Raw genomic sequence first — 20,000 nt, 5'->3', positions numbered from 1 at the left:
GCAGTAAACACGAGTGGTCGCGGAGTTGCCAACAGCCGAGAAGATCGAAGCAACTTTCTTTGAATCGCCCCCACCTCCCCGACCGAGAGTTTTTGTTTCTGTAAAGATGATTTTCCTGATTTTCCTTCCACCACTCAAAGCGATTGCTTTCACTCCATCCCAGAGTGATGCGGGATCTCCAGAAACTTTAAGCAGGGCCAAAAGTGCGGGAGGAGGGGGTGGGGGCTCCCTTGGCAGCCTGTCCCGCTCCTGTCCCGCTCCTGTCCCGCTCCAGGCTGGCGCTCCCCGCCCGGGAGCGGCGCAGCGCAGCGGGGAGCGCCGGGGCTGGCGGAGCCCTCGCTCCTTCTCCTCGAAGGGAGAAACGGAACCCTTCGCTTCGCGTTTCGCTGGATCCTTGAGGGATAGGATGGAGTTTGGGGACACCTCCTGAAGGCTTGAGAAAAGCCTGAGCGCCGGGCTGGGCTCGCTGCGGATGCGAACGGAAAGGAGCATCCCGCTCCGGCCGGGCTGCGGGGAACTGCGGCGGCGGGAGAGGGGCGGCTCGGGGGGCAGCGAACCGGGCTCACCGACCCTCGGCCCACGGCCCAGCTTCACCGCCAGCTTTCACAGCATCCGCCTGCTGTCGATCCCGCCGTGTGCAAGGGCAGCGGGAAGCAGAAAAGCTGGGATCTGCTTGGAATGCTTCGTTTCCTTTTTTTTTTTTTTTTGGTTTTTGATGTCCTTAATTAAAAAAAAAAAAAATCCTGCCGAGTCCCATCAACCCCACCAAGATCATGGTTGCCCCGGGAAATGCCCCTGACAGTCCCGGGACGGGCACGGGGAGCCGCTGCCCGCTGCCCGCACCCGCGCAAAGGCCGCGCAGCGGGGCCGGGGCCGCGCTGGTTCCATCGGCTCCTTCCTCTGCTGGAAAAGGGCCAGGAGGGTCCGGAATCGTTTTCTGAGCACTGACCAGAAATAAATGAGCTTTTTTTCCTTGCCGTTTGATAACATCGTGCTGCCGCGCTGTAAAATGGAAAGACGTATTTACTATGACAACAATATTTTTAATGGGCTGCAAGCGACTTGTCCCAAAGTTGGTACTGCAAACAGCAAAGGCATCGCTCTGTTTGTAGGCGACACAGCCAGCACCGCATTTTGACCCCGAAACTCTGTTTATTTTTCATTTACGACCCATTGCCAGGGTTTTTATCCCAAACGAAAAGAAACCGCGGGATTATCTTTTCGCAAGGCTGAGTTTTATTTTGATTTCTTTGGCCCCAAATCCTGCCCTCGGCGCTATCAACACGTCGATTCGGGCCAATCTGCGGCAAGCGGAGGGCGATTCTATCTCCAAATAAACCCTGCCGGGCCTTCGAACACGCGTGGCGGCCCCGGCCGTGGGCACAGGGCTCGGACACCCTGCGGCAGCCCCGGGGCAGGAGGGGGCGAGGGGCGGCAGGGGCAGCACCGGGGGGCGCAGGGGAAGGGGCGGCCGGAGTGCGGGGGAAGCCCTCGGCGAGGGAGGCGGCGCTCCCGTGGGCAGGGACCCCCCCGCTGCCCCCTCCCAGCCCTGCGACCCCCGCTCGGGGTGAGCCGGGCACCGGCTGCCCATCCCCTTCCCTCTGCCCGTCCCCTTCCCTCTGCATCCCCGCTCCAAGGAGGGAACCCCGGCGGGATCGGCTCCGTGCCCTGCCCGCAGCCCCGGAGCTCACACGCAACCCTTGGGTTGTTTGTTTCGTTGTTTCTACATTTTTTCCCCCCATGCTGTTGTTTATTTATCTGCTTTTTTAAATTTTTTTTTTCGCCCGAAACCACACTTTAAAAATGATAAGGAACGGGTTTTATTGATTTTTTTTTTTTTTTGCACCACAACATTAAGTTTATAACAATATAGGCTGTTTTAAAAATAGGACCGATCCCTAACAGAAAGCGAGAGGGCAGAGGGTACAACCGAAATTGGAAAACAAAATTTAAAATCGAACAAAGAAAAGAAACCAACCAACCCAAACCCTTGGGAAGACAGCAAACAATTGTCAGACAACAGGTGAGCAGACACTAAGACAGAGAGAGACTAGAGGTGTCCGCTCCTCACTTGATTTCTGCCTATTAAAATCCACATACTCAATGGACTTTAGAAGAAAACTGTACATCATATCAAATAAATTAAAATTACCCTAAAGTTGATTGTCCTTCACTTAAAGCGCCCAGTTCACCGAATCTCCCTTATTTATTCGCACAAGCCGGGCCGATACTAATTCCCATGCCCTGCTCCTCTCTTCTCACTTTCCTTCGCTTTTAATTCTTTTTTATTTCATTTTGCACAACATGAAGAAACGCAACTTTACAATGCTAAAAACCCTTTCCTCACCATTCAAATAAAAGCAGTGCTTTAAGAATCGTCGTACAATATTGCACAGTTCAAAAGTACAATAATATTAATAATAATAATAATAATAATTAGTATTACAAAAGAAAGCAAAAGGGCACAGATTTTTTTTCCCCCCCAGATACCGAAATTACTTTACAAGGAAAAAAACCCGAAACAACCCGACAACTAGGAAAACAAGAATTATAAACAAGAATTAAAAATGTCTAAGTAAACGATAATAAATAAGGGTCACTCAAAGCGTGCAAGTGTATTTAACCGTTCACTTTGAGGCTGTATTTCTTGCTCGTGAAAGTCTCATGGCAGAAACCGAAAGGTACAAAACGTGGGCAAGCAAAGAGGCAAAGGTCTGCTTAAATGAAAAGCCGTGGTCGATGAAGTTTGAGTCACGACAGGATCAGGAGCCTGAACAATTATTTGGAGGCAGAAGGAGAGATCCGAAAGGAACAGAAACTCAGCTTCCCGTTAGCGTTTGGCAAATCTCGAGGAGTGGCCTGGGACCATTCGTTTTATTTTATTACTATCCTTTTTTCCCCACTTTTTTCTTTTTTTCTTTTTTTTTTTCTTTTTCTTTCTTTTTTTTTTTTTTACAAAAATAAAACTAAAGCCACAGAGAGAGAGAGAGAGAGAGAGAGAGACCATCGCGGTTTTCATCCACGTTTACAAAAGGTGTGACAGCTCCAGGGTTCTCTACAAGTCCCCGCTTTCATTTTCCTCATTTTCGTTTCCCTCCCCCCACACATTTTTATTTCTTTTTTTTTTCTTTTTTGTTTGTTTGTTGTTTTTTTTTTCTTTTTTTGTTTTCCTCCTAAATTTCCGCGACTTTCCTCCTACCACCACCCGCCGAGGGGTCCCCCCAGCCCCGCACTCGTGTCCCCCGCGCTCCGCAGACGCGGGCCGGGTGCCTCGCACGGGGGGCTGCAGTACTTACAAGCGGCCGGGTGCCTTGCGCGCCTCTCCGCGCCCCTCCGCGCAGCGGCGGCCGGGCTCAGACGGGCCGCAGCAGCGGCACGGAGGTGACCACGGGGTGCGAGTAATAGACGGGGTGAGGGAAGGTGAGCAGGGGCTGCGTGCCGGGGGCTCCGCCGCCCCCCGCGCCCCCCTCCGCGCCCGAGTTCTCGTGGTAGAGGATGGGGACGCGCACGATGCGCTGCGCGGCCGCGTGGCTCAGGTTGGCCGCCTCCAGCTCGGCCGCCAGCTGCCGCTTCCACTTGTTGCGGCGGTTCTGGAACCAAATCTTCACCTGGGTCTCTGTCAGGTGCAGCGAGGCGGCCAGGCCGGCGCGCTCCGAGCTGCTCAGGTAGCGCTTCATGTCGAAGGTGGACTCCAGCTGGAAGACCTGCGAGCGGCTGAACACCGTGCGCGTCTTCTTCTTGCGGCACGGCTTCTTCTCGGGGCTCTCCTCCCGCTTCTTCCAGTCCTCCGCGCCTCCCTCCTTCTTCGCCTCCTCCGAGTCGCTCTCCTCCAGGACGATCTCGTCGGGGCTCTTGGAGTCCAGCTCCTTCTGCTCCCCCTCCGCCTTCAGCAGCGGCTCCGGGGAGTCCCGGTCGGTGCCCGAGGCGGGGGACGAGTCCCTCAGCAGGGATTTCTCTGCGGCTGGATGGGGAAGGACGAAGCGGGGCGTGAAGAGGGGGGACATGAGGCACACAAAGAGACACCTTCACCCGCCCAGGCCCCGCGTCCCGTCGGGGGGAACGGGACGAGCCGGCCGGATCCCCGCGCCGCCCCAGCACCGGCTTCACCCCCCTGCCCGCCCCGCCGCCCGCGGGCCCCGCGGCCGCCGCTCCGCCGGGGAGGGACGGAGGGAAGGAAGGAGCGATGGAAGTTGTGGGGAGCGGTACCTTCCGTGCGGGGCAGGTGGGCTCCGGCCGGCGTCAGGGCGTAGGGGTACCACCAGGTCTGGGCGCGCTCCAGGCAGTGGGCGCTCAGGGCGAAGCGCGGCGCCGGGATCTCGAAGCGGGGAAAGGCGAGGTCGCCCACCTGCGAGAGGGCGAAGCCGGCGCCGTCCACCGCCGCCTTGCCCGAAGGGGCGAACAGCGCCCGCGGCTGCTTGGGGGGCGCCTTGGGGGGGCCGCCGTTGAGCAGGTTCTTGATGTAGAAGGACTCCTTGGGGGGAGGCGGAGGGGCGCTGGGTGGCTCCTGCCCGGTCTCCGGCATCCTCCGCTGCCCGCCCGGCTCCTGGCCGCCGCTGGCCCCGCAGCCCGCGCCCGGCGCGCAGGTGGCGGCTCCCGGCGGCGCGGGGGACAGGCGCGGCGGGGCGGCGTGGGAGCGCGGCGGCGGGGCCGGCCGGGGGCCCCTGGCATGGGGGGGCGGCAGGGCGGGGGGCCGGGGGGACCCGCGCAGCCCGCGGCACCGGGGCGCTGCTGCGGGCAGGCGGAGAGCCGGGGTCGTCGCTGCCGCCGCCGCCGCCGCCGCCGCTGCTGCTGCGTCAACCTGACGCCGGATGCTAATGATGAAATCAAAATGTCATCCCCGTTCCGCGCGGGGAGCACGCGGCGATTGGGCACGCACAAAGGCGAATGGGATCAGGCGGGAGGCGGCGGGAGGAGAGGGCTCCGCGCAGCCCCGGCTCGCAGCCGCCGCGGCCCCGGCCCCCCCGCCCGACGCGCCGCCGTGCCCGGAGGCGGCGACCGCCCGCCCGCCCGTCCGTCCGTGGCGTTTACGGAGTCCAATTAGGCAGCGAGCGGGGCCGGGCCGGCGGCACAAAGGGAGCGGCTCGGCGGAGCGCGGCGGGAGCGGCGGCAGGCGAATGGCACGGGCCGCGCCGCTCCTGCCTCAAAACCGCCCCCGCCCCGCCGCGCCGCCCCCCGCGCCCCCGCCCCGCGCCGCCGGGAACAAAAGCCGCCCGCGGCCGAGGGGGGGGAGCGGGCCGGGCCGGGCCCCGCCGGGAGAGCGGGCACCGGGCAGCCTCTGGCTGCGCTGCGCTCCGTTCCGCTCCGCTCCGCTCCGTTCCGCCGCGGGGCAGAAACGACTCGGCGGCCGGCTGCGGGGCGGGGGCTGCGGGGCGGCGGGAGAGCTCTGCCCCGACGGGGCCGGTGCCCTCCGCACCGCGGGCAGCCCTGCCGCTTCCTCGGGGCCGCCGGGACACGTCGAGCCCGCGGCGGAGGGGCGACAACGGGCGCGACCCGAGCCCGCCGCTCGTGGGATCAGGGCACAAGCGGCGGGATTCGTTCCTGCCCTGCTCCCGGGCTTCGAGCTCCGGGCGCTCCCGGGATTCGGTTATGGGGCACTCCCGGGATCGATCCCTCCCGTTCTCGGAATCCGAACACGGTGCTCCTGGGATCCGTCCGTGCCGCTCTGCATGTTCGGGCACGGGGCAATCCCGGGATCCATCCCTGCCCCATTCCCAGTTCCATTCCTGCTCCCAGTTCCATTCCTGCCCTGTTCCCAGATTCATCCCTGCCCCATTCCTGGTTCCATCTCTGCCCCGTTCCCAGTTCTATCCCCGCTATTCCCGGTTCCATCCCTGTCCCGGTCCCGTCCCCGCCGCTCCCGGGGTCCGGGCGCAGGGCGCCCCCTGGCGGGCCCGGAGCGCTCCCCGCACGGCCCGGGACACCGGGAAACGGCGGCTCCTGGGGCCCCGGGAGCCGCCACGGGAGCCCCGGTAGGGCCGGAATGCCGCGTACTGCCCGCCCGTAGCCGGGGAGAGAGAGAGAGAGAGAGAGAGAGAGAGAGGAAGGAAGGAAGGAAGGAAGGAAGGAAGGAAGGAAGGAAGGAAGGAAGGAAGGAAGGAAGGAAGGAAGGAAGGAAGGAAGGAAGGAAGGAAGGAAGGAAGGAAGGAAGGAAGGAAGGAAGGAAGGAAGGAAGGAAGGAAGGAAGGATCCATCCTTCTAACCGTTTGGAATACCTTTGAGCATGCACTGCACAAATCTGCCCTGGCACACGCAGAGCTCTGGACTTGGATGTGCTCACATGTGCATAGGGGGCAACAATCTCTACTTCTAAACATTTAAATGCCTTGATCAAATCTACCTGATTTTTCTTGCTATTTCGTTTTAGAGACACCCACTTGGCAATTTGAAGAGAAACATTTTTTAATCTGAATCAAACTGCCCAGGAGTCTTTCCTCCTCCTGAGCACTTGGGGTTATAAATAGAGGGAGAATTTGTACAGAACCAGTCACACAACATTTTTGGCTGCAACAGATGTGGTGTTTCATGTACCTTCCACACATCTTGGGGATGGGGCTCTCAGCAATTAAGAGTTTGCAGAAATATTCTGCAACTATATTCTGCAGTTATTAACAACTGTTTATTCTTCCTGCTCTCGTTAACAGCTTAAAGCACCTGGCAAAGAAAAGGTCGTTGAGAATTTTCCAAAGAAATGCTGTTTCTCTGGGAATATCCCTCAGCTCTGGGGTAAAATGTACAGAGGAAAAAACCCCAGACAGACAGAAAATAGTTTTTGTTCAGAAAATAGCCAATAACCCCCTAACTCAGGCTCCTGCCTGAGACCTGGGCTGAAGCTCTGGGCTAAATGTGTGCAGCTCTTAGATGAAAAGCCAAGGGTGAAAAGTTCTTATAGAAGACCCCAGTGCATTTCTCCATCTCAGTGAAGATTTTATTTAGATATGAGTCACCAAAATAATTCTGTACTGAAGCTCCCACTCTTTTCCATCCATCTTTCACTGCTTTGGTAATTATGAGGTCCTAATCCCTTTGGAGTCCCTCAGGGCAAACAATTCACGGTAGAAAGCCAAGCAAGGACAAAAAATCAAACCAGCCTCTGGTTAACTTAAAAGAAATTCCCACTTTGCAATTCTTTACTACAAAACAAGCAAACAAAACCCTGCAGTGTTCTAAAAGAGCATTTTTCTATCTCTGTTATTTAAGGTCCATAGATTTCTCGTTTATCTATGTATTTTATTTATTTATTCCCCCTCCCCAGCAATATCTGGATGTTAAAGACTGGTATTGACCATTCCCCCCTTGCCCACTGGTGATGGAGCTGAGTGGATTTTGCTGCAGTCTTTATTTCTGTTTCTAGACTTTCACTCGTAGCATTCCATTGTAAACAGATAATTATTATTTCATTAGTGTTGCAATTCAGAATTAATTGGCTAATTTACACATGGATCAATTGTATAAATGTGATGTTTGTGATAGGTGCTTGATATGATTTAAAGTAATTGTTTATTTTCGGGTTTTGGCTGTATTGTATTGCAAAGTGATTTATCTCCTTATTTATCCTGTCTCAGCACTGCCTCTTCTTTTTCATTATTTTTCTAAAGAGCTACACTCCTGCTAGGCTGGAGCATGAACCCGTGTGCTGTGATTCTGTGGTGCCCCGCTGCCAGGAGCTCCAGAAAGGCTGGCAGCCTGCTGGGGAGGGTGTGCAGAGCACAGCAGCCCTGTTTCCCTGGCAGGAATTACCCACTGCAGCCCCTGTTTCACCCAAATTCCTGCCCCATCTTTGTCTGCCACCCCTGAGCATCCCCACTGTAAACACAGGTGACAAACTTTGGGTCGCCTTGGGTTCAGCTTTCTCCCTTCCATCCTGAGGAAAGGGCAGGGCTGAGTTCCCTGGTCCCTTTATTTGTCCAAGTGGGAGCTCTCCTGAAGAAGTTTGCACATCTGGGCTTCCAGAGGCTGTGGGGAAGCAGAATTCCAGCCAGGCACTGCTTGATTCCATGTCTGATATGAAAAATACCCCCACAGGAGAGTGCTGAGCCACCTCCTGCATCAGAGTTTGGATGTCCAGAGGGAGAAGGAAGAAAGGAGAAGATATTTTACAGTTTGCCCCACACACAAACACTCCTTTCCCAGGCAATCAAAGTGAATCCTTCCACCATCAGATTTTAGAGCTCCTGTCACACTGTCCAGGCATATAAACACAATTTTGTGAATGCCAAAGATTAACTGCTGTAGAGTCTGAGCTGTTCTCAATGGGTCTCCATTTCCTATTGCAAATCCTTTCATATTACCAGGGCCTTTTTAAAATCTGAGTTTTCAGCATTTTTCTGTCAGTCTTTCAAGTGCTCCTTCTGAAATGCATGGCTGGAAACAAACAGAGCTCAGCCAGAGGAGGGATGCTGCTTTCTCATCAAAAGGAATGTCTCTTGTGGGATGGATTTGATAAGGATGTTCTATTCAAGACTGGAAAAACTACAAGGGAGTTTTGCTTGGAAGCCTGTCTCAGGTTTCCCCAGGCTGAGTGGATCAGGGTGTATGACATGTGTGTGGGTTGAGAGGTATTTTGGAACAGTTAAAGTTGTTCCCTTATTATGCCTTACAATGGCATTTTTGTGCCTTTAAATGGAAGGCTTTGTTAGTCTCTGTTTTCCAGTGGCTTCCTGGCAAGCTGAGAGTCCTCCCTGACAAATATTAGAATCTCCTAGTGCTTCAAGAAAGCAGGTTGTTCAATTTATCAGACTTTTATTTCTGAGGCTCAGCACAGTGCTGTGTCTGACTCACAGAGATGGCATTTTTATCAGAAAAGGGGAGAAATTTCTGGGTTGTGATGTTTCTGTGAAACAAGTGCTGCTGCAAATTCCCTGTAATTTGGAGTAAATCTGCAGGGACAGAACTGATGAGGTGATCCAAGCACAGTCTTTGTCTCACAGAGCCCTACTCAGGCACTCTAGAGAATGTGATAAGACTCTCTGATCTCATCACAAACTCATACCACATATCCTTTGCTTTTGTCACTTTGTCTTGCCCACCAGAATAATTTCTAGAAGGTTTCATCACCCTGGCATCAGTCACATGGGCACAATTTATCACTTCCACAGGTGAACTCACCCAGTGGAGGTCGGCTAAATACACTGGAGGAAATCCTTTGTGAGAAGTGTCACTGGAGGATTTGAAGGCAGAGCATGTGCTGTTCTTTAACATCTTATCCAAACATAAACTTCAGCTCATCTTTCAAAATCTGTCAGGACAGAGGCACCCAAAGAAAAATGAATAGATGGTGGCTTTGCAGCTCTATATCTGAAGCCCAGTGCTTTTATAGCTGGTTGTAAACTCTGAATCATGTAAAAAGGTAAAAACACCCAAAATCAAAACCAGGACTATATAAACATCAGGACTGGTGAAATCCCAAATAAGCAGATGTGGCTATATACAGGTCATTTATTAAATCCACAAGGGAATCCTGTCACCACACCTGAAAAGTGCTGAGTATTTCCAGCTCCTCCTGAAGCAGAAAATTGCTGCAGAGCTCTGTGGTGGCTGTGGCTAGAAAAGAGAGGTTCAGAGCCACACTCAGCCTTCAGCTCTCAGATCCAAACTGTCCATTTGCAGAGAGCCAACAGAGAGCAGAGCAGATCCAATGCTTGCGTGCAGGGCAGCTGGATAATGTGCAGTTTTAGGAGTTCTTAAATAATCATTGATTTCAAAAGTGTTACAGCCCATTGACTCAAAAACCAGCTGCTTCTAAAGCCTCTTGTGTTCCCATCACAGATCCTTGGCAATTGTAGGAGAGTTATTCTGGATGTTCCTGCTGAACATCCAGAGCTGTGCCTTGAATTTCATGCAAAGATCCTCAGATCACCCCAATTTCCCTGCTAATGTTTGCTGTACCTGGCATGGCAGCCTGAACCAGCTTGTTCTGAGTCAGCAAATCCCCAAAATAGCTGGTGCTTTTGCCAAATAAAGGAATGATGGGGTTGTTTTGTGCTTCCACAAGAACTTCTTTGTCAAAACCTTATTAATGACTTATTAATGACTCTGGCAGTGCCCAGGGAAGGCTGCTCCTCAGGGAAACTCGGTGTTCCAGGAATCCCAGGGAGCCAAAGTGATGCACACACCACAGGAGGCTCCTCCTCCCTCTTTGGCTGCAGAATCTCCAGCGTTTCTTGTCTTCAGATAATCAGAGTTTAAGTTCTCCCATTGCTCCCATGGTGCACAGACTCTGTTCTACCTGTTCTACAGAGAAAAGAATGGGTTTGGGCTTCCTTCTGCACAACCTTCCTGTAAATTCCGGGGAAAACTTTATCCTAGACAACAAAGTTGCTTTTTTCTAAATATATTAATATAAGTGTACCACTTCATATTATAAAAACAAAGAATCAGAGGCCAAAAAAGCCTGCACAAATTTCACACCATCCTACTTTGAGCCACAGCTTTACATTGAAGTTTTTCTTCATTTGTTGATGGTTTTGTTGTTTTGATTTGTTTGTTGTTTTTTTTTTTTACACTGCTGCTTTTTTGAAATTATACCATTGAAGAATTGGAGATCTTTAGAAAACCAAGCATTATACAGAAAATATTTTTAATGCATTTTGGTTAAACATTAGGAATACACATCAGGAACTCATCCACAATAAACCTGGTGGAAGCAGTGCTGGTGGAGAGCAGCAGAAGGATTTTGAATGCAGGTTGTGCCAAACTTCTGACACCATCACACCATCACACCCCTTTTTTTGGACCAAAGATTCCCTTTGGAATTGAGACACAGGGACCCAACCAGTTCAGAGTGGTGGCTTGGAAGTCCTTCCTCATATGAAGGTATGAAAAGCAGCCATGGAGCACTGAGAAAACACAATCAAGAGTGATTTTTTCCACATAATTTTACATTAGCAGATTTTTGGCTTGTCATTAAGGATCTGTAAATAATATCAGAAAAAAAAGGAAAAAAAACCAAACCAAAATGATCAAAAGGGACTGTGTACAGTTAAACACCTTGTTCAAGGTGGCAGGGCAAATAATGATAAAATATTATGTATGACAGAAAGTGGAAGACTTCCAGCTGGGTATATGCATGAAATGCAACACATTTAAATAATGTTGGGTATCTCCAGAGCAATAGAATTGTCAAAATAACAATTTTTACATAGAAATAAACATTATCTGTTTCTCCTCAGCAGCCTGATGTGTATTCTTGCTGTGTGCTGTCATTCCCACAGTGTGACATCTAACTCATGTGTACAATGAAAAAAAACCCTCACCACGTAACAAAACCCACCCAGACCACATGTAACCTTAAATATTCCAGTCAGGAGAATCCTGTACAGTGCACATCACCCTGCCACGAGAGGTTTGTTATGGATTGCTGTGCTGGAGAGCTGCAGGGGGGTGAAGAATGGAGGAAATGCAAAAGGACTCGAGGGCCAACGTGTGAATGACACCTCTGCTGTTTGTTTGGTTGGTTGGTTGGTTTTTGGCAGCCAGGGCTGCTCCGAGGGAGAGGATGAGGCGCTGTCTCCCCAGTCAGAGATCCTGATTTGATTCTGCTGTAAAGCACTGAAAGTGATCAGAGCCCTGATCAGGATTTCCAGATGCCCTTGAGAATGCCCTTCACCTCCACGATGAGGCTCTGAAATGATAATAATGATAAGCTATTGATCGGAATGCTTGGCAGCAGCGTGACACGCGCAGGGGTATTGATAAGCAGCGCTGATATTTTCAGGTGACTAACAAGGATTGGGGGGGGGATTAGTTTAAATATCTCCAGCTGGGAAACTCTGAAGTGATTTTGGCCACCAAAAGGTCTCTGCTTTTCTTCTGGGAACAGATTTCCATCTGAAGCAGCGGAGATTAATTTCTGGAGTTATTGTACTACTGTAATACTGTAGTAAATACAAATCCAGCAGAGTGCGGATGGACGGAGCGCTGGACGCTCCCCGCCCGCCCTTCAGCACCACGGGCAGCGCCGGGAGCGCCTTCCCGCGGGTCTGGGAGCGGGGATCCTGCTGTAAGAGCTCCCAACAAACACACAATTAACTGCATCTAAACCCTGAGATTACAAGTTAAATCCTTTAATCAATCCTAAATCCAGAGGACCCGTTGTCTGGGTTCCCTGAACCTTCTCGGACAAATTCAAGGGAATTACGTCTTGGGTTATTTTAATATCAAAGAATTTCATAAGAATTCATAGGAATTTTTTTTCCCTTTCCTACAGTGTTGATGCATTGCCATGTTTATCCCCCAGCTGGTGTTTTTTGTACTTCTCAGGGATATATCAAAGTTTATGCAGTATGTGTAACTCGGGGGAGATGGAAAAGGCATTGACAATATTAATTGTTTCATAAATAGCGTCAGATAGGATATGCTTTTTATAACCTTGGTTTAAACCCTGTTAGTGAAAAACCAATACCCTGCCATTTGTTTATACTTTTCTTGGCGTACAGGGCAGATATATTAGAGAGAATGAAGCCAATAAAAGGTTACAGGCAGCCTTTTCCACTCTCAACTTCTAGGCATGGCCCCTTTTTCAAAAGAAAACTGTCTTTTATTTTGGAACATTATAACCATTCCACCTGTCTGTAAAAATGAATGAAGAACCAGAAATTACAAAGGACCAAATAGAAAGGACCCTTTTTGCTTTTAGGTGAGCACTTCTTCACACAAGCAATTCCACAGGCTCCACCACGAGCAATTCCATGCCTCCCATGCTGAGGGAGGGCTCCACCAGCCAGCCCAGCAGTGTGGGGCTCTCTGGGGCAAAACTGCCTCAGAGAAAAAGGCTCAGCATGGGAAAAAAACCCACTTTTTTTTGTGTTCTTATTTGGATGAAAGAAATTCATCACAGAATAAGTCCTGAGGGTGGAAAGAGGAACTGCGAACAATTGCAAAGGCAGCACACGACTGAAAGTTTCAGGCAAGGAAAACACTCTGCAAATTAATTACTGGAGGTCTTGCAGAAGTTTTTAATCCAAGCAATGGTAAAAGAGACTCCTGAAAAAATCCCCTTTGCACTGCAAGAATTTTGCTCCTTTTATTTCCTTTATTCAGCATTTTAGTCCCTGCAGGAAGGGACAAGGAGATAGGTTATGGTGAGTTTACCTGGTAGGGTGTGGTGGGTTTGCCTCTGCTTTCATTTTAAAATATTTAAAGTGTTCAAAATGTTTTAATCATGTTCTATGCAGTGTCACATGCAAAAGAAACACAACCCTTGCACATCTTTAAAGGAGAATTTCAGTGCTGTCATGTTCTGCTCTGTTAATATGACAGTTTTGGAAGATATGTAGCATAGCAGCAGCTAACTGAGGGCTGGAACATTGGAAATCAAGAGAGGAAAGAAGGAAGAAAATGCCACTCAATATTGCTGGAAATTCCATAGAAATTCCAATGAAAATGTGCTGTGCACGGTTTTTGTTTATTTTTTTTTTCATAGCATGGAATGGCCCCACTGCAGCCTTGAGTCCCTTCTGCAGGATGCCCAGGGCAGCAGTTATCCTTGGGATGGGCACTCCCTGGGTTTTCCCTGGGTCTGTGCACAAGGAATGGGAAGTTTGATGCCCTGGTTTTCAGAGCAGCTCTGCATGGATCATCTCCTGCAACTTCAGGAACTTTCTGTGCAGAATCAAAGGTCAGGCCCTGTGGAAAAGCCATAAAATTCCTCACCAGAGGGAACACCAAGGCATGGTCCTTTCTCTCATGAGAAGAGGAGGCTTTGCTCAGCAATCACTTTTATTCCAGAGCAACCTTTTTGTTGCTCAGCCTACAATGAATCAGGAGTATCAGATGCTCACTTCTTCAGCATCTCTCAGACCCAGAACCCAGAAGGTTTTTAGGAACATGCTCCAGAAAAGTAGAAACCTGCTGAAAAGCAGAGGAAGAAAAGCCAGAGGTACCTGTGGAGGCACAGGGTGTCCAAGCCAGGCAGAGATCAGATTTTTCATTTGCCTCCCAGCCTCTGCACGCCCAGACTCCAGCAGTACCTGGGGAGGACTGGCAGGTCCCTAGAGGAGTAAAGAAAGCAGCAAGAATAAAGAAAGCAGCAAGAATAAAGAAAGCAGCAAGAATAAAAAAAGCAGCAAGAATAAATTCTGCCTGCAAGGTGCTCCCACTTTTTGCCCGCAGCTGATTGGAGCTTAGCCCTGTGGTGAGGGAAATGTTGTGTTTGGGACAAGAAGAGAGAGAACCAGCAGAGTCCTCCACCCTGACTCCTCCTGTGATCTGGTCAGAGGGAAGAGCGTTGGGGTAAGGAAAAGTACATTTTAAAGAGCCACATTTCACCCCTTTTTCCAGCACAACTCTTTCCAGTTGCTCTGGAAGGCCAACAGAGACAAGAAAGGAGAATTTTGCCCCCTCAGTGCAAAAGCAGATGTGACAGCTGGCGGGCTCTGTGCAAATCTTTACCTAAATCATGTTAATCTCACTGTTAAACTCCAATCTCAGGGCTTGGAGAGCACAGTGCAGCCCACCCATGGCACCAGGGCTGACCCAGCACCAGCCTTTGGCCGCTGCCCACATGTGCTGAGCTGGTCTGAAACGCCACAACCAAATCCCATTCCCAGCCACGTGCGTGCTTTGCCTTGCTCCCCAACCTGCCCATTCTAATGGCTTGCAATTAAATCAAAGCCTTCCTCACGCTCTGGGGCTCCCTGGGCGAGGCTGTGGCTTTAATTTCACCCTTCTCACAGCAGCAGCAGGCTCCAGGATTCTGGCTCATGGGAAGTAATGGTGATCCAAAAAAGCAAACGGAGGTGGGCACTGAAGGAGAAATCACTTATGCAAATAGAAATATTTTCGATAATGATCAACAGCATGAGAAAGAATATAGGAAAAATTACATTAGGCAGAGGAGTTTCATTTTTAAAATGTTCCCTAAGTGCTAGAAATCTTCCCATCTTCATTTTTCCCTTTAAACTCTGTCATTTGTACAGCCTATTAACCTTTAACTTTATGACTATCCTAACGTGAAATACTGGCAGCATTTAAGTCTGAGAATACTGGAGAGCTACCTTTCTGGTTGGCAACAGAGGTGAAGCACTTTCTTTTAAATCAGTCATTTTTAATATCAGTCATATACACACAGCATCAGAGACACTATTTTTAGATTCACATGCTGGTGTTACTTATAATAAATGCTCTACAAACCCCAGAGATCTTACAGAGCCCTTCTTGTCTGTCCTCTCTCAGTTCATCTCCCTAATTGTAGCCTTCAATTCTGCTCAGAAGTAGAGGAGAAAATTAAATCAAATCACTTCCTTCAAACTCCCTCTTTCCTGCTCTTAAAAAAGACAATGTAAAATTAATTATTTTTGTTTACAAGAGCGGCTGGGGAGTTGAGCTGAGGCTGAAACTTTGCTGTGTGAGGCCCTGAACCAGTTTTCCCAGCCTTTTCTGCCCTGCAGAGCTGGTGTGGGGCAGGTGAGGAGGGGTGATTGAGTGACTTCCAAAAGGTGCTGGGGTGGGGAGAGCTGGGGCTGCATCGATTCCACCTGGGGCAGGGATGGCACAGCTTCAGCACCAGCCTGGGAGGTTTTCATTGTTCCCATTCGTTCAAACACAGCAGTGACAAGGGCTGCTCAGACCTGAGGACAGGAAGCTCTGCTGTTTGCAGCTGAATCTCAGTGATTAAACAGCAGCCAGGGATGAGCGGGGATGATCTCTTGGGAATCTGCTGGAATTTGAAAAGGAAAGAAGTCTTAGAACTTTGGGCTTGTGAGTTAAGCATGAGTCCATAAAATGAAATATTTAAAGATTAGGTCAAAAACATAAATATTCTTGTTAATGATATTTTATTAATCAATAACTCCTTAAAAGGTCTTATAAATAAAAGTCTTGTAACCTTCTGAACCACACTATAGCAATGTAAACCGAACCCACCATTCCTACCTATGTAAAAAAATAAGAAAATAAATCACATCATCAAAAAAACCTCAGGAGTCTCCTCTCTAACTTATTCAAAATTCCATCCAAAATGCCCACAGGAATCTGCTGGCTCTCCTCTCTGTCAGTGAGGGCATGGGGCATCACTGAGGCCTGGGAGAGTTTCCAGAAAGAGCTCCCAGCTGGAAAGAACAGCCAAAGCTGTTACACTGATGGAGAGAAAGAGAAAAGAGAAAACATTGCCTCAGAGCTGAACCACCAGGATTTATTGGCACAAATCCTTCCCCTCTTCCTCTGCTCTCTCAGCCTCAGCAAACCTTGGAGCAGCCCAGCAGGGAGCCCTGGAGCAGCACTCAAGGCCAGATTTCCAGGCAGGGCACAGTGCCTCTGTCCTCAATCACAAAACAGCCAGCCCCAAGGTGTGGTGGTGCTCACAGGGGGTCCAGGATGAGGGAAGAGAAGAGAATCCTGACTCCATGTTTCAGAAGGCTGATTTATTATTTTATGATATCTATTCTATTAAAAGAAAATCATATACTAAAACTATACTAAAATAATGGAAGAAAGGATTTAATCAGAAGGCTTGAAAGGAATAGAAAGGAATGGAATGATAATAAAATCTTGTGACTGACCAGAGAGTCTGAGCCAGCTGGGCTGTGATTGGCCATTAATTAGAAACAACCACATGAGCCCAATCCCAGATGCACCTGTTGCATTCCACAGCAGCAGATAACCACTGGTTACATTTTGTTCCTAAGGCCTCTCAGCTTCTCAGGAGAAGAATCCTGGCAAAAGGATTTTTCATAAAAGATGTCTGGGACACCAAAGAGCAGGAGCATGGTGGCCCTGGCTGCCCAGCCCTTCCCTGCACACCTTGGCATGGGCAGAGGAAGCCCAGGGTGCCCAAATGTCCCCCTGTGTCACCTGCAGGCCTTGGTGCTCCCTTCCAGGGTGAAGGACATGGGCAGTGCTGGTGCTGCAGCTGTGACAAAGGTTTGAACCAGCAGGTTTTGCTCTGATGCAAACTCGCTTCTGAGAGTTTCTCTTAGGGGATTTTCTGCTCTCAGCACTGCTTCCCTCAGCCTGAGAAAGCTCTGGCTTCTTCCCCCCCTCACTGGAGCTGCACTCTTGCTTTTGGGCAAAAATGATCAGACACCAGCCCAGGCCGAGCAGGAGCTCTGGCAAAACTTTTGGCCACGGATCAAACTCAAGCAGGGAAAAGAAATAAGTGGGACAGCTGAAGATTTGAGCAGCCCTTGGCCAAGGGAGGAAAACCAGAGCTAGGCTTGCTCTTGCATCCTGTGTGTCCTACAGCTCTGCAGCCTGTCCTTTCTACTCCTTTGAGGGGATTCCTGAGGTGGAATTTGTGTTTATGTCGGTGTCTGGGTTTTCCAGCAGCCTCTGCCCAAAGCATTAATGGAATGGGGCTCAGCACACAGCAGGCTTTCCTCAGGAGCCAGCCCAGCTCCTGCAGGGACAGCTGGCATGTGCCACCACACCCAGCACACCCTGTCACCTCTGTCACCCCTGCTCTCACCAGGGACCTGAGGAAAGCCCCCAGACCCTCAGCACATTCAGTCACCTCCCCTTGGAGCTGCTTCTCCAGGCTCCAGCTGGGATTTTAGAGACAGGATCAGTTCAGGGGTGCTCCTGGGCCCTGTTGGTTTTAATGCAGCAATCAGAGGTTTAAAACTTAGCCTGTGTTTAATTGCTGCTCTGAATAACAGCAGCAGGGCCTGGTGCTCACACTCCTCACTGCCCCAGTGCTGGGACAGAAACGTGGCACCAGCCTCACAGCAAGATTTGGGCATTTCTCCCAAACCACAAATCAGATGATCCCAAATTCTTCTTTTTTTATTTTAGAAGTAGGTATATATTATTGTCTCTGCTTTTTATTAAGAGATAGGACTAATGTTGGGTTAGGAATGATTTACTGCTCAGATAAACATGAGTTTCAGGGGATTTTAAAGGAATAAGTAGTTAGTTATAGCTCAAAAGCAGTCACAAGCTTTTTGTTATAGGATAATATATAACTATCTAATCTAATGAATAGATGCTACAAAGTTAATTTTGTTTTCTTGACTTATCACTTTTACTTAATTTTGTTGTACTGTGGATACTTTTGATCAATGGGTTTTTGTCTGACATGCACACATGTTTCTGTTATAATTTTAAACTCTTAACTTACTCTATATAGCTATTCTTACATTATAGACCCTTCACCACCTTATCAGTACAGTTTCTCACTTACTTAAGGCATATTTTTTCTTACAACTATAGAAACACAAGTTTATGATTTTTTTGCTTAATGTCTGTGTTTTATTTTTACATCAATCTAAGTTTCTTTTAAGGCTGTAGATCAAACTCTTCAGTATCTGCAGAAGTTTCCGTTTTTCTGATTCCCACAGGTAGAGTTTCCTAAAAGGAAGGTAAGCACAAATGAATTTGGAAGGGAAACTATGTAAAGCTGCTTGTTAATTTAGCTCCCACTCTCAGGTATTTCATTTTTGGCATTTTCCTAAAGTTTTCATCTCTCCTAGTCTTGTTTTATGGTTAGCATAGGGCCAGCCTGAAAGATAATATATTGTGACTGTTATATTATTTATTTCAAAGCCAAGTTATTGATTATTGCAGGCTGAAAATGACAAATGGCATCTGAGAAAGGCACGGTCAGCGAGTTCTATTAAAGAAATGATAGTATTGCTCATGGATTGTTAAAAGGTTCAGTTTAGATACTTTATAGGTTTATATCCATCACTATTTAATGACCAAATGATGAAAAATATGAGTCACAGGGACAATTTCTTTCTGTTACAGTTTTACGTTTAAGCAGTTAGCAAAATAAGAGAAAATTTTTGTGCTAAAGGGTTCGTGCACCCAGACCTTGTAATCTGGGACTGAGCTTGATTATTTGAAAGGCAATGATTCAATACAGGTGACTGGGGCACACTGGAGTGGCTCAAATCCTCCCTGTGCAGTGCTGGTGCAGAAATGCTGGGGATGGGATGGGATGGGATGGGATGGGACGGGATGGGATGGGACGGGATGGGATGGGATGGGGATCCAGGAAGGCAGGAGGGGTGAGGGGGGTGCATTGTGTTACACCCCCCAAAAAGGACCCCCCAGAGCTGCCTCTTGGGGCCCAGTCCCAGGGCCAGGCTCAGGGAAATTCTCATTTTCCCAGCATGATTCCACCAGGCAGGGCAGAGGAGTTTGGGGTGGGTCACTCTGGAGGAACAAACAGACGTTGATGAGCAGGAACCAATCCCACCCCAGGGCATCCTGGTGTCCCTGATGTCCTCCATTCCCTTTCCTAAAGAGAGCCAGAGTAGGATTTAGCCAGTTTTCCCCATATTTAACTCCTCAAGCTCAAGCTGGAGGCCAGCATTACTTTTTTTGTTTGCCACAGGTAGGAAAGCCTCTCTTCTCACTCGTATTCTCTCGGAGCCATCTGCTCAGAACACTTTCAAAACGAGGGCAATTAGAGATAAGAGCTAATAACACTCCAACCTGCACGCTGGGAAATGCCATTTAATCACTATTGCCTTGGCTGGCAGATCAGGAGCAGCCTCAGACTGGACCAGGGTGATAAAGCTCCCATGCAGGCTCAAATGAAGAGCCCAGCTGCAGTGTTTGCCACTGTGAATTGTAGCTGCAAGACCTGGAATCTGGCCTAAAGAGCTGATATAAATCCAGCAGAATAAATCTTTCCCTACTGCCTGTGGTTTCACACTGCCTTAACTCAACTCTTTTACCTAATCTCTGACCTTCCTTTGTAATTTTTCATGTTTCCCAGGTAAAGCTCGGGGTGCTCGTGGGCTGAGGCTGAGCCAGCAGGGCTGGGGAGTTCAGGTTTTCTCCTGGGGGAGATGAGCAGGGCTGTGCAGGGTGTGCTGGTGGGAAACCTTTGGCAGTGCTCTGCACTCAATTTCCCTGTGGCAGGAGCATCACTTGGTTTCCTTCTCCTGCTTCCTGTGGCAGAAAGGAGCTCTGTGAAATCTGAGAGCAGGAGCAGGCTGGGAGCTGCTCTCCCAACTGCTACAGGGAAAATTCCAGCTCCAGAGCCAGGGGGATTGGCCACAGTCCCTGGCAGGTGCAGCAGGACAGTGTTGTGAAGGTCCTCAGGATGAGGTGAG

At 49.6% G+C, this 20,000-nt stretch overlaps 1 protein-coding gene and 1 long non-coding RNA gene across 2 annotated transcripts in view; one reads left to right on the top strand and one right to left on the bottom strand.

The window, feature by feature from the left end:
• The window catches only part of LOC139599212 (uncharacterized), a 432,267-nt gene that overhangs the window by 364,865 nt on the left and 47,402 nt on the right, over positions 1-20,000 (top strand). The gene's annotated exons all lie outside the window — the stretch shown is intronic.
• HMX3 (H6 family homeobox 3) lies at positions 1,805-4,522 on the bottom strand. Its single transcript, XM_071446290.1, has 2 exons — positions 4,207-4,522; positions 1,805-3,961 (listed from the first exon to the last, which is right to left on the bottom strand). Exons 1-2 carry the CDS (start codon positions 4,520-4,522, stop codon positions 3,354-3,356), a joined length of 924 nt encoding a protein of 307 aa, XP_071302391.1. The 3' UTR covers positions 1,805-3,353.

Source organism: Agelaius tricolor, unplaced genomic scaffold (genome assembly GCF_023055355.1).
Source record: "Agelaius tricolor isolate 1412-34295 unplaced genomic scaffold, bAgeTri1.0.p SCAF_22, whole genome shotgun sequence".
NCBI lineage: Eukaryota > Metazoa > Chordata > Aves > Passeriformes > Icteridae > Agelaius > Agelaius tricolor.
This window is presented reverse-complemented; position numbering and strand designations above follow the sequence as displayed.

What these genes read in the sequence shown, in the direction of transcription:
- HMX3 (XM_071446290.1), bottom strand. Translation starts at nt 4,522, where the DNA reads ATGCCGGAGACCGGGCAGGAGCCACCCAGCGCCCCTCCGCCTCCCCCC. An exon ending in CCACCTGCCCCGCACGGAAG is followed by an intron (nt 3,962 to 4,206) that starts GTACCGCTCCCC and finishes TTCCCCATCCAG; the next exon opens with CCGCAGAGAAATCCCTGCTG.